At 38.8% G+C, this 13834-nt stretch overlaps 1 protein-coding gene across 2 annotated transcripts in view; it reads left to right on the top strand.

The window, feature by feature from the left end:
* The window catches only part of LOC117296857 (low density lipoprotein receptor adapter protein 1-like), a 31024-nt gene extending 17833 nt beyond the window's left edge, over positions 1-13191 (top strand). For both annotated transcript variants that reach the window (XM_033779941.1, XM_033779940.1), the window contains exons 4-9: positions 3538-3655; positions 4797-4905; positions 6340-6474; positions 7504-7703; positions 8690-8730; positions 9472-13191. In XM_033779941.1, the coding sequence (XP_033635832.1) occupies positions 3538-3655; positions 4797-4905; positions 6340-6474; positions 7504-7703; positions 8690-8730; positions 9472-9628 (760 nt within the window). In that variant the 3' untranslated portion in view covers positions 9629-13191. The remainder of the gene's footprint in view (positions 1-3537; positions 3656-4796; positions 4906-6339; positions 6475-7503; positions 7704-8689; positions 8731-9471) is intronic.
* The last annotated feature ends 643 nt before the right edge of the window (positions 13192-13834 follow it).

Raw genomic sequence — 13834 nt, 5'->3', positions numbered from 1 at the left:
CTCTTTTATAACAGTTATTTTAACACAAGATACATATGTGATATATGTTTTATAGTGTAAAGCAGGACAGGTCATTGTACCATAGAGCAAGGAACCTTCTTTCTAAACAGATTGTTCTCTTTTAACAGTTGCAAACACACACATACAGGCATGTACATGTTTTATAACACACATGTGATCACGTGTTTTATGATTTAAAGTAGGACAGGTCACTGAACCATACAGCAAGGGACAGAACAGGGGTTTGAACTGGTCCCTATTTTCCCCTGGATGTCTCCTGACTATGCACTTCACTCTGCTTGTACCATAATGCGCTTGAAAGCACATTACTTTTTTGCACCAGCTCCCCATCACATGCATCAGGGACCCTGGTGCCCAGTAACCCAATACCCCAATCTCTCATACATTACCATCACACAACATGACCTGCTTTCAAGAGTTCAACATAAACTTGCTCTAGTCCCCCTTAGTGTGCTGAATTTTACACCAGGTTCCTCTACCTCATTTCAAACCAGGTTTAAGTCCCGCTCATTTCATAAGCAGGAAAACATGATTTGAGTTTTAACCAGGAAAAACTGTGAAATTCATTCCCTAATTTCCTGAACGTTAAATGAAACGGAGAGTTAAAACAAAATGTGACCTTTGTCTTCAGCTAGCATGTACATTACATCAGAAAATGAAAGTGCTTACATTAGCCGTAAAGAGCCCAACTGCTTAAATTGAGAAATGTTGTGTTTCTTGCATGTTTTGTGTTTTGCTTTAATGTTATCGAGCGCAGTTTAACTGTAGGCCTGGAATTACACGCAAGCCACGCCCCTGGTCTTGGCCTTGGGGCCCCCTTCAAAAGCTCTTCTATTGACTTTAAAGCCGTGTTCGCATTGGACTAATGTTTTACCGAGACAGTGGTTAACATTCCAAAAGGGGAAACTTACCAGCGTCCGCACTTGGATTAATGACGTGGGTAAACTACATATAACCGACACGATCAGTAAAACACATACCGACTAACTTAAGACAAAGGATAATAAATGTTGGTGCTCTCCCATCCAGTGCAGTTTGTATCTGTTGACTTGTAGTAAATTGAAAAATGTATTGTATTAATACGATTCCAATTATTGTAACTGTGCTGTACTATTTCCACCGTTGTTATTATAAACATTGTGTGGATGGGAAATAGTTTAACCAGGAAATATGACCCTTTAAGACCAAGTTGGTCTGTGGTGAACGAAAATATTTTCGAGATTTAGGATATTGTTGCGTTATGGAAGTGCCCTTTGCAGAATGAAAATGGCCTTGCCCTCTCAAAGATGAAATTCTGGGCCTGCCATAATATGTCCGAACTAGAATTTTTTTCAAACAAACATCATTTTGAAACTCGGACTCATTGTTTTTGTGACACACTTCCTGCAGTGTTTCCTCACTCTACATGTACATGTAGATCTGTTTCATTTTGGATGATTCATGTGGACATGTTGAAACCCGAAATCAGGGCCGAATTTCATAGAGCTGCTAAGCACACAAATTTGCTAAGCAAATTTCTTGTTTGATAAAAACCAGATTACCAACCAAATTTCCACTTGATTTTCAGGATGTAAGCAAACAACAGCTGAATACCAGTAATAAGCAATTTATGCAACAAATAGAAATTTGGTTGCTAATCCTGTTTTAATCAAAGAAATTTCATGCTTAGCAATGAAGAAATTTTTTGTTCAAAGCAGCTCTATGAAATTGGGCCCAGGTCCTTTTTTTTAGAAACTATAATTAGGTTTACATTGTACATGTGTAAATGATGCAAAAAATAGTGGCCTGAAATTTTACCCTACCAGAGTTTTTCTCAAAGTCCATCTCATTTTTATATTTGAATACAAGGTATGCTTGAAAATCCCTCATTTTTAATGAGGGCCCAATTGATACACACATTGTGTGTGACAATTCCTGCCCATCAAAAAAACATGCACACTCCTTTCCCAGGTAACCGAAACCACATAAAACATGTACGGGGGCTCTCCCCATGGAGGTAGAATTCTACTACATGCCTACATCCCTTATTTGATCCCCCTTCTTGTGCCCCCCTCCCCCTTTCCAAAATGCAAACTCAGACTGCACAGATCTTCTTTCAGTATGTCCAGTGCAGTCCCTGATACATCCTGTGCACTTTCTATGGTGGGAATTTCCCAACAATGACCTACATTTTATCAAGAAGGTCATCCCGTGGCTGGGAGCTGAATGAAGTCTATTGCATTTTGAAGGCAGGGTGTGTCTACAATAATTACTGCACAGAGCACTGGAGGACTGTTTATAAAACTTTGCTAGAAATGGACCACTTTGAAGTATTGTAGTGTATGGGAAATAAGCTTAATGGGAAAGAGGTACATTCTTCACCAATATTGAATCCCTGAATTCTGAAAGCACTTTCATTATTTTCTTGGATGACTAATAACATTTTTGCAGATTTTGTTTAATTAAGTCTGGTTCATACAGTATTTCCTGCGAATGCGAAACAAATTTGTATGACACAAATTCGCAACAAATAATTCGCAGCAGTTCACTTGTGTTCAACTCCTGCGAAACATTTGCTGAGAAAACCAGGCTGTGATGTCAAAATTTGGTTCGTATTTGCATCTGCGACGTCAGAAATCGCTTCGTATTTGCATTCGCAGTAAGTTTGATCCAGGCTTTATGGTGAGAATTGGGATACATCAAGTAAGGATAACCCGATCATTGACCATTATCAAAAGTATACCTTGCCTTTAACTGGTTTGCTACATACATGTAGCTTACAAGTACTTCAGAATAATACACATATAAATGTTGTTACATTTGCACTACTGTACTTAACTGTGTCACATCTGGGCTGGGGTACTAATTGCTGCAAATGTATAGAGTTTCCTGCGCAATCTTTTAAGTACTTGAACGTTTCGAATATCAGACACTTTAAATGACTTCTGAGTGCGCGCTCTCTCTCTCTCTTCCTAAAATAAACCAAGATTTAATAAATAAAGGCAGCATATGTTTGTTTGTTTTATTGCCATCTGCACAACAGACTTGAAAATACATCAAATAACAACAGAATGTTTTAATATTTAATATGATTTTAATTGATTTGATTTGATTTGAAATGGGTTATGTAAAGTGAAGACTATCGCAGCCAAAGGCCGAACTGCAGCCAAATTACAAAGAGATAAAGTATACAAATTTCACAAGATACAAGATGTTCGACATTCACCGTTGAACTGTGGTTAATTAAAAATTGTAAAAAATTACCTTCAATTTATTACCTATAATTTGGAAATGGGAAAATGTAGCAGGAAATAAACTATATAAATTTTTCTTTTAGCATTGAACCCTCAAAATAATATTAAAAAAAACAATGTCCGATATTGTTACACTTTCCTTTCAAAAATTATCACACCCACTTGCCAAATAAAAACAATTAATTTGATGGCCAACATCTGGCTTTTTATTTTATTATTAATTCTTTTGTTTTGGTAACTAAAATTAATGGAGTTATATTACTTTGTGATTCCTCCCACACAGAGTGTCGTACTGTGCAGCTGATAAGACTAGCGATAATAAAGTATTTGCTTACATCGCTAACAACAGCATCAATGAGGCATTGGAGTGCCACGCTTACCTCTGCTCCAAACGAAAAATTGTAAGTTGAGATGGAAACCCTCAAAATTTACTTTTACGTCGTGGCACACTTTTGTGGAGACAAATTTTGTTACTCCAGAAAATGACCGACCGAATATCGACAACTCATCTAAAGACCAGTTCATACTTCCTGCGAGCGCGATTTCAAGAGCGCGGCTTAAAGAGATAACTTTATATCTAAATTATGTTGCGGTGGCGTAGCCATAGGGGTGAGTGCACGTCCCTCCCCAAATACAAATCATTTCGGCTGTTTTGCATTAGATTTGGTTCGATTTATGTCTAATGAATATACAATATTAATTTTAGTTTTTACCCATACACCGATGTGTGTAAGCACTGTATATTCAGTACTGTCCTGAGTCCCGAGAAAAAATATCATAGGCATGTTACTCGGGTGGGATTCCAACCCACGATCCTTGCAATTCTAGAGCAGTGTCTTACCAACTAGACTACCGAGATTGCCCAGTAGCTAGAGGCAGTTCGAATCCTAAGTTTTGGCAGCGGGTACCGCAACGATTATAAGAGATGTTAAATTTGCATCGGAGATAAAGAATATTAATTTTGGTACACCGATGTGTAGTCTGGTTGGTAAGACACTGCTTTAGAATTGCAAGGGTCGTGGATTCAAATCCCAGTCGAGCAACATGCAGGTGATATTTTTTCACAGGACTCGGGAAAGTACTGAGTATACAGTGCTAACACACATCGGTGTTTGGGTAAAAGCCAAAGTTAATATTATCTATCCCGATGCAAATTTATAATCTCTTATAATATATATAATCTGTATATACACTTTTTATTGGAGAAAGCTTTCATATGACAATTTAAAAAAGATGCAATTGGAATTTCAAAAAATTCAAATTTTATAATTAATAAAATTATTCTTTCTGAACAGCATTCATAACTGAGAGATTAAAAAAAAATAGGGAGCCCTTTAACACAGGGCTAGATAGCCGAATTGGTAGAGTGCCGGCATGTTAATCTGGAGGTCGTTTGTTCAAATCCCGATCTTAGTAAATTTGTCTTTGTTCAACCCAAAATAATAATAATAAAGGTACCAACAAGAGCAGCAACCTCTACACATGTACAGACAGATTCTCACACACCATTTGAATGTTTTGTTTTGGATTGTTAATTTTTAGGCAGAAGCATTGACCCTGACGGTCGCTCAAGCGTTCAACATCGCCTTTGAGCTGTGGGAGGACCATGATGAGGGTAACGTTTCAGACGACAGCAAGGATCCTCTACCAGGTTGGTCATTAAAAGCTAATCCTAGCTCACCACATAGGGGCGCCCGCCAGATGCCCACCCACACCCCCATTAGACACCCACCACACGCCCACAGTAATAAACATAAGTGCTGGCGTTTGCATATGGTGGATTGTGGTTCAGACAGGATGTCGTTAACTGTGTTTGAATTAATTAGCATAAATGATAATTAATGGGAAATTTCCCACAAACTTGGTCTTAATGGGTTTCCTTTTTAAAAGAGACGCAGTGGTGTTAAATAATAAGGTTTGCGGTAAAACCGTAAGCCATGACATCTATCTCTGTTATAAGTTGTGAACCGCTGTTGTGTCAACTCAAAGTTTTGATCTACTCTGATCATCTTCAAGAAATAGCTGGACTTTGATGGTGCAGGCTGTATAAGTACTATAGAGAATGGAATGGGAGACTTTCTGGGACGATAGAGGGCAGCAGACTTACCGGGTAAATCCATTGTTCTCAGAATTATGCGCATGTTCAGAACTACGTAAACAATGGAAACTTACCCGGTATGTCTGCTGCCACCTAGCGTTGGAAAGTCTCCTATTGTAATAATGATTTATAGAGCGCCTTATGCAAGCCTCAACTTTGCTTTACAGTAAAACAATAAGTAAAACCTCAAATTACAATTTAGGTGAGATGGGTGAATTTAAGACAAAAAGCAATGGTAATAAACACACTAAAAATACCTAATATTATCTAGAACATAAACTTTAAAAAACAAAGACAGAAAAACCAAATGTCAAAAAGGGATCAAAAGGGGATAGAGAGAATAACAGGCATAACATTATTTCTCAAGATTTTGTCTGATTTCAGGATTTTCTCAAAAACATCCTTGAGCCTTCAAATTTGTTTTGAAAAAATTAAAGGATTCACTTAAGGGAGAAAGAAATAGTCCACAATGTGTCCAAACCTGTAGTTTTGTATTTTCTGCTGATGCACAAAGTCTGTAAACCTCCTGAATTGTATAATCTGTGAAGTTCTGGGTAGAACTAAATTACTTGATTTTGTTGTTTTCTTTCAAATGGAACATATTTGGTAATTGTTAAAGACCAGTCTTCTCACTTGGTGTATCCCAACATAAGCATAAAATAGCAAGCCTGTGAAAATTTGAGCCAAATTGGTCATCGAAATTGCGAGAAAATAATGAGAGAAAAAACACCCTTGTTTGACGAATTTGTGTGCTTTCAGATAGGAATAAAAGACTTCTGGCTAGAAGTCTTTTATTATTTTAGTGAGAAATTTCCTCTTTCTCAAAATCTATGCTACTTCAGAGGGAGCTGTTTCTCACAGTGTTTTATACTGTCAACAGCTCTGCAATGCTCGTTACCAAGTCAGTTTTTAAGTTAATATTTGTTTTGAGTAATTACCAATCGTGTACCTTCCCTTTAAATCACAATTCTGATTTGTCACTTTCAGCTTCACCTCATCAGAAATCGGCCCCTCAGAGCATACCTACCTCCATCAATGGAAGAGACCAAGCCAGCTGGTCCTCTGGTACCTCACCCACACTTCCCCCATCATTGGATCCTCCACCTTCAAGCTCAAGGAGGGGTGAGTTTTTTTTAATGAGCCATTTTGGCTTTGGCAATAGGAGACTTTTGAACGCTAGGTGGCAGCAGACTAACCAGGTAATTGTCCATTGTTTAGGTAGTTCTGAGCATGCGCACATTACTGAGAACAATGGAGTTTACCTGGCAAGTCTGCTGCCACCAAGCGTCCTGAAAGTCCCCTATTAGCTTTAATTGGCATAAGTGTCAAAGCCACTGTCAAAGCCAAAACTCTTGTTTTTAATTAGAGCATTGCATTTAAAAGACACTTGACACTATTGGTAATTGTCAAAGACCAGTCTTCTCACTAGGTGTATCCCAAAATATGCATAAAATAACAAACCTGTGAAAATTTGTGCTCAATTGGTCATCAAAGTTGCGAGATAATAATGAAAGAAAAAACACCCTTGTCACACGAAGTTGTGTGTTTTCAGATGCTTGATTTCGAGACCTCAAAATCTAATTCTGAGGTCTCAAAACGATTGTGTCATTTCTAGGTGACGTCACCACTTTGGGCTTATTTCATGCTCAGGTATGACATCTACTCGTACGAACCTGACGTGAGAAATGGTAATTTCAGGTATACTTAAAACATTCACGTTCACGTTTTTGCTTGCGTAGCGTGCAGCTAAGCATCCCTATTACTTCAAAAAGAATCCTCTCTCAAGTTTGTGTGGTAAGACGTCCGCCCTGGATACGTATCAGAACCACCCCAACTCATTTAGAGATCATCATTACATAGTGTTACCGAAAAACCTTTGCTCTTGACCCCTTGCACGCACGTCACACGCGGCGACTGTGCCATGCTCACCATTTTGGTTGGCAATAGGTTTACGTGTAAACGCTGTGTCGCCTAAAATGCGCCCTTCTCTGAATAACGCACAGTGACATTGCCCACCAACATGGCGCATGCAAGATACATATGATGATGACGTCAGGTAAATTGGGTCAGTAGAGCTTGTTATGACTACTTTTATTATTGTTGTCCACCTACCCTGTTTGGCTCATTTGTAAAACTAATTTGTCCCCACAGTACTGACGGTACAAGCAGAGATCAATCCCATATCAGCATCGGCTCCCTGTACAGTCCCCGTGATTCCTCCAAGACGGCACTCTGGCAAACCCTGCTTCTCTCCTCCTCTAGTGAACGGAATCGGTCAGCATGACAGCGGAGTCGACTCCTCCGTAGATTCGAAGGAGCTGGATGCGACGGCAAAACTCCTTGATAAATGGGTGAGTGGAGAGCCAGTGGTAATTTTGTATTAAAGGAACACGTTGTCTTAGATCGGTCGAGTTGGTCTTTGAAAAGTGTTGTAACCATTTGTTGTAAAATGCATATGGGTAGAAAGATGTTGTAAAAGTAGAATACAATGATCCACACAAACATACCTCGAAATTACACGGTTTTCCTTTTACCTCGTCGACTAACACGGTCGGCCATTTATGGGAGTGAAATTTTTGAGTCCCATAAATGGCCGACCGTGTTAGTTCCCACAGTAAAAGGAAAACCACGCAATTTCCAGGCAAACTTGTGTGGATCATTATATTCTACTTTTAAAACATCTTTCCAACCAAGTATGCATGTTATAAAAACCGGTTACAAACCAACTCATCCGATCCAAGGCAACATGTTCCTTTAATTTTAAATTTTTTTCATGAGAGATCGCCTATCATCCTAAGGCAACAGAGGGCCACTTCAAGGACTACACTTAACTGATTTGTGCTTCCGAATCAACTGTCACCAGGAGCATGTTGCCACCTACTCCTGGTGCTGAAACTGGGTGTACTCCCCTTCACAGTCTGTAAACATGCAGGCATGGGTATCATCCACTAGGAGCCTGCAGTCAATTACACAAAACTTTTTGCAACTGCTTAAGTCCCAGGTAGATTTACGCAGTTGCGTAAAGTTTCGTGAAATCGGCTGCAGGCTGGTAGAGCAGAATGCACCACCTTCCCAACTATTATTTATTTTTGTCTGTTTGTCATTTGACTGGTGGAACGCGCATCATCTTTCATCCATTACTTCACAATTTAATATTGGAGGCCAGTATGCATAATTATTGTCTCCCAACCATGCAAAGTTACAAATCCTACATGGTGTGACCTCAAACCATACTAGCTCATATTCCCACAAAACTGTTCCTAGACCGTGCAAAGTTGCTATCTTACTGAAGGAAATCTCCTCTCTAGTAACTCTCTCTTGTCTTTTTTCCCCACAGCATATTGGAGATGATGTTGATTTGGATGAGAGTTTTGCAAAGTGAGTAATCAAGTAATAATAATAATAATAATAATAATGACGTCTTCTATAGCACTGGTATCCACAAAAAAAGTGCTCATGGCGCTTGCTCCAATAAAAAAGTTCCCTCTAGGTTGTCCTCCAGTGATGCAAAGATCAAGAAAATTAATAATATTGTTAATAATAATAATATCAAAGTCTTATTTAGCGCACGTATCTACCAACAATGTACTAAAGGCGCTTAGTATATACATTTATACAGAAAGAGAGGTTATTGAAAGTTATGAATTCTGAGACCCAATTATGTAGCACCTTATAAGGGTTTACAAGGTGCTACGGCGCATTTAGCAGCCACAGCCAGGAACACAAGGGCGAACCTCTTCTCCTTTCGATAAGTGCACTGGGTTCTTTTACATGCGTTACACAACACATGGGACCACTGGCGATACGTCCAATCCGAAAGACGAAGCAATGGTTAAGTGTCTTGCTTAACGACACACGTGTCATGGCTGGGGATTCGAACCCACACTCTGCTGATCAGAAACACTGGAGTTTGAACTCGGTGCTCTAAACCACTCGGCCAAGACACGCCCAAGTCATTGCGTCGTATCTCCCAAAACTACATTAGAGCGTTTGAATTTGGTGTGGGTAGAGCCGTCATCTCTCCCTAGAGCATTTTTAATTGTTTTGTTTATACAACCCCCCCCCCCCCATGTTTTGTACCTCTCAAATTTTGATTTGCCATATTCTTATTTCATCTAGATTGGCAGAGAGTCGGTCCAACCCTCAACTCCTGGACATCAACGTACGGCGGACTCAATTCGATGCCGACATCATCGTTCATTACCAGGGTAACCAGACGGAGAGGGATCAGTTGTTAACCTCCAGATCCAGCGAAAACTTCCTTCTAGATTTATAGTGAAACATCTTCTGCAGTCGAAGCAAATCTTCGCTCGAGTAAGAAAGGCATTTTGACCTTGATCATGGTCCGACCATCTTGATTTTCTCCCCTGTCTAATTAATGGGTGGGTTTGCTGAGCTTCCTCGTGGCGTCCTTGGTAATTTTCATCCAAGATGGTGGCAGCATGATAAAGGTCTATAAAAGTCTGTTGTTATATCTCGGCAACGATTTCCTAGGAGGGGAACTTCACCAAGCAATGATACTCCTGAAAACTTTACCTCTGTAAAAAATCTTTAAAAGGTCCTGGCCCTCTTTGTGCAGCCGAGCTGAAGGTTTGGTCAAAACAGCTATACGTCACTGCAGCACAACTAAACTAGCAAAAAACGAGGCTCAAACGTGTCTCTGTTCGGGAAATGCCAAACTCTCCCTGTCCCACATCAATGGAGAAAACTTTGAAACAGACATGTACAACAACAAAAAAGGCTGGAAAATGTTACCATCCAGCATTGTTGCTTTTCAACCAAAAGCCCATAAAAAAACTGGCTGATATTTCTTGCATTTCAAAGCAATTTTGTTTAAATAAATAAAAAATAACAATTGAAGTGGCTGCACTTTATGAAGATTTGTTGCATTTTGCTTAATTTGAAGTGCATTAATGAGCCGTCTTCAAAATTAAGAAACCAAAACTACCAGTTTACACTGAACCTTGCTGAGTAAAAAAAATCTTCCAAGCACATTTTCAAAGAAATTTACAAAATGTATGTGCCAGTATCTAAGTTAACTTAAACCTTTTTTAGATTATAAAATAATCCTAAATAACTATCACTTTGTACAAAACTGAACAGTGAAGACGTCCTTATGCTCTTTGGCTTGACTAATACACGCTGACAGGTATTTTGAAGTTATGAGCTTTTTAAAAAAGCATTCAAAATTTCCCACGAACAGGACTCAGTATCAAACCACTTTGCAGGTTTAAAACAAAGACGCAAGAAAAGTTTGGCTTAACAGACACAGGTTACCAGCCAAAATTACAATAAGTTTACACTGTTGTGACTGGTGCCCCACTCAATTTTTTGCTTAGCAAATGTGTCGAGCAGTATATTCTGCTTAACAGCTTTATGAAATTGGGCCCATATCATTATCGTACATTTATGAGCAGTTTTTCTCTTTTATTAAACACAAGTTTTCAGTGTAACATAGTTACAGTATCTACAATGTACAATGTCTACTCAGCCATAAAAAGATAGTTACTAAAATATTAAGAGCACCTTAGATCCACCCAAACCATGCCAAGTATATTGTGTACGACTGATCTCATTCTTGCTTAGCAGCTTTTAAGCAGACATGCTTACAGAGCAGCCCATAGCACAGTGTTTTATTTGAAAACCACTGCTTACTGTAAGCAAAGTAACAGACATGCTAACTAGCTGGTGGTTTCTTGTAAACCAGGGAAAATTGTACACATTTTTCTGCTGTAGAAACACAACAAAATTTACTTACCAAGAAGCTGCAGAAAGTACCCTGAAAATAAACCAATCATTTCATGTTCTTCCATGAAAACCTCCCCCCCCCCCCCCGCCCAATATGTCGAATGAAATTCGAAACATTGCCATGAAGGTTGCACAAAATCTCCCTGACTGGAAGATGCAAATGTTGGCAGCTGCTCTCGGCCCAAGTCATGGATCTGCTTACCGCTCTAATTCGTCGCTTACAATTACCATTTTCCACTTGCATGGGAAGTGCTGAATTTCTGCGCTAACTGTGATAGCGTAGAATGTCTAGTAACGTGGAAGCGCACCCACACAAGCAAAAGTTCCGTGCTAACCCTTGAAATCTGCTTGGACGTAAGTGCCAATTCTTCGCTTACAGTAAGCAGACCCATCAAATTGGGGCCTGTGTATTATCTGTTTATAGGTAAACAGCTTTTTAAAATTGGACCCTGTCACCTAAGATATCTACATTTTGTCAATTACAAGGTCAAGAAATGCATCGTAACGGAAGAGTATTGTGATTACAATGTTTACATTTGCATGTTTTAAACTTTTAAGCAGCCAAAGTTATTAAATAAACTTTAATAATATCATGAGATTATATTAATCTCCTGACCAGCATGCCAAGCATGTTTGTTTTTCGTTTTCATAAAATTTAGAAATGTTCTTCCTAAATGTGGAAGAACTAAAAATGCAAAGAGCTTGGGTCGATGTCACAAAGGGTTAGGACTAGTCCAAACTTAGGAATAGGCCAAACTTAGGAGATAGCTTAAGGCTATACCTAAGTAAGAAAGACTTGTAGGACGAGTAACTGGTCCTAACTTGAGATAAGACTAGTCTTTACTCTTTGTGAAATCCAAACCTGGAACTGCAATTTTGTTTTTGTTTACAGGACATTCTTAATGAACATTGTATAAAAGTATGACAAAGCATGATTTAGAATGCTTACAAAAATATATTTATTCGACGGAGAGTGTATATTAGAAGTGTTTGCTTCATTCACAGTGGCAGGATTTGATGTCAAAGAGTGCAACTTAAGTGCAATTGTGATACTAAATAATTTTACACCTGAAGAATGTTCCAAAATGCTTTTTTCCCCCAGATATGCAGAGGTATGTTTGGAATTATGAGACCCTTTTAACATGTAGTACCATGGAACGGTTTTCCAGGTACTATCCTGCCAACTTAATGTAGTCAACCATACCAGAAACATTTGGGCAAACCTCTTTCATATCAAGTGTAATGGGTTCTTTAACGTGCATTGCGTAACACATGGGACCTATGGTTTTATGTCCCATTGAAAGGACAAAGCAATAACGGTTAAGTGTTTTGCTTACGGACACGAGTGTCAAGACCAGGACTGGAACCCACACTCTGCTGATCAGAAACACCAGAGCTTGAGTCCAGTTCGCTTGACCTGCTTGACCTTGACAACCAGCATCTCTGTTTGCAAAAGGAAGACTTTTGTAGCACAGAAGACGATTTTCCTGCAAATTGAAATCCCAAATAAAATGATGTGAAAAATTGAAATGTGAATGCTTTCTCTTTGAGAGAAGGTTTGTATGCAAACCCCTTGGACATTGAACAGGCCTAGAATTACACGCAGAGGACATGGCAACCATTGCCCCCGGTCTTGGCCTTTGTGCCCCTTCAAAAGTTTCTTTTAGACTTAAAGTTTTCCCAATGGAAGTGCCCTTTGCAAAATGATAATGGCCTTGCCCTCTCAAAGATGAAATTCCAGACCTTATTGGGTCCAGAGTTGGAATAATTTCAATGAATATGTATGACCCATTAATACTGTGACCCATGAATGTTAATGAAACATGAATATTCATGACTTATGAATATTGATGATACATGAATATTCAGGACATCAACGTGGTCCTTCTCTGTGAATGAAGCTATATAAGGAACAAGTTAGACTACTCTTTGAGGGAGTTATTAATACTTAGATAATTCATTGTAAATAATAATTGCATGTTGTGTAATCATTATCAGCACATCATTATATTAATGGTTAAAGGTAGTGGACACTATTGGTAATTACTCAAAACAATTATTATCATAAAACCTTTCTTGATTACGAGTAATGGGGAGAGGTTGATAGTATAAAACATTGTAAGAAACAGCTTCCTCTGAAGTGACGCAGTTTTTCGAGAACGAAGTAATTTTCCACAAATTTGATTGTAAGACCTCATATTTAGAATTTGAGGTCTTGAAATCAAGCATCTGAAAGCACACAACTTCATGTGACAAGGGTGTTTTTTTCTTTCATTAATATCTCGCAACTTTGATGACCGACTGAGCTCAAATTTTCACGTTTGTTATTTTATGCATATGTTGAGATACACCAACTGTGAAGACTTGTCTTTAACAATTACCAGTAGTGTCCAGTGTCTTTTAATTCTGTAAATCAAGCGTAACAGTTAGTGTTTTGTGTATTGCGTCAAAATATCAGTGATAATTTTATGTTTGTTTCCACAAACTTTTAGTAGAGTCACAAGTTTTTCTTCTTCTTGGGGGTGTAGGGTGGAGAAAGCAGGGTCTTTATGTGGATGGCAATTTATTTCATTAATTTGTATGTACGCTGTTGTGGGTGCTCACTTTTGATCAGGAGGTGGCTTATTGATCTTCCCCTGCTTTGCGTCTGTGTGGACCCCCGTTCGAATCCCACCTCAAATCAAAGCTAGCATGTGGTTTGGGGTGTCAGTCCTTTAGTACCGGACTATCAGTC

Source organism: Asterias rubens, chromosome 11, assembly GCF_902459465.1.
Source record: "Asterias rubens chromosome 11, eAstRub1.3, whole genome shotgun sequence".
NCBI lineage: Eukaryota > Metazoa > Echinodermata > Asteroidea > Forcipulatida > Asteriidae > Asterias > Asterias rubens.
The sequence above is the reverse complement of the archived record's forward strand: the minus strand, read 5'-3'. Positions and strand labels throughout refer to the sequence as shown.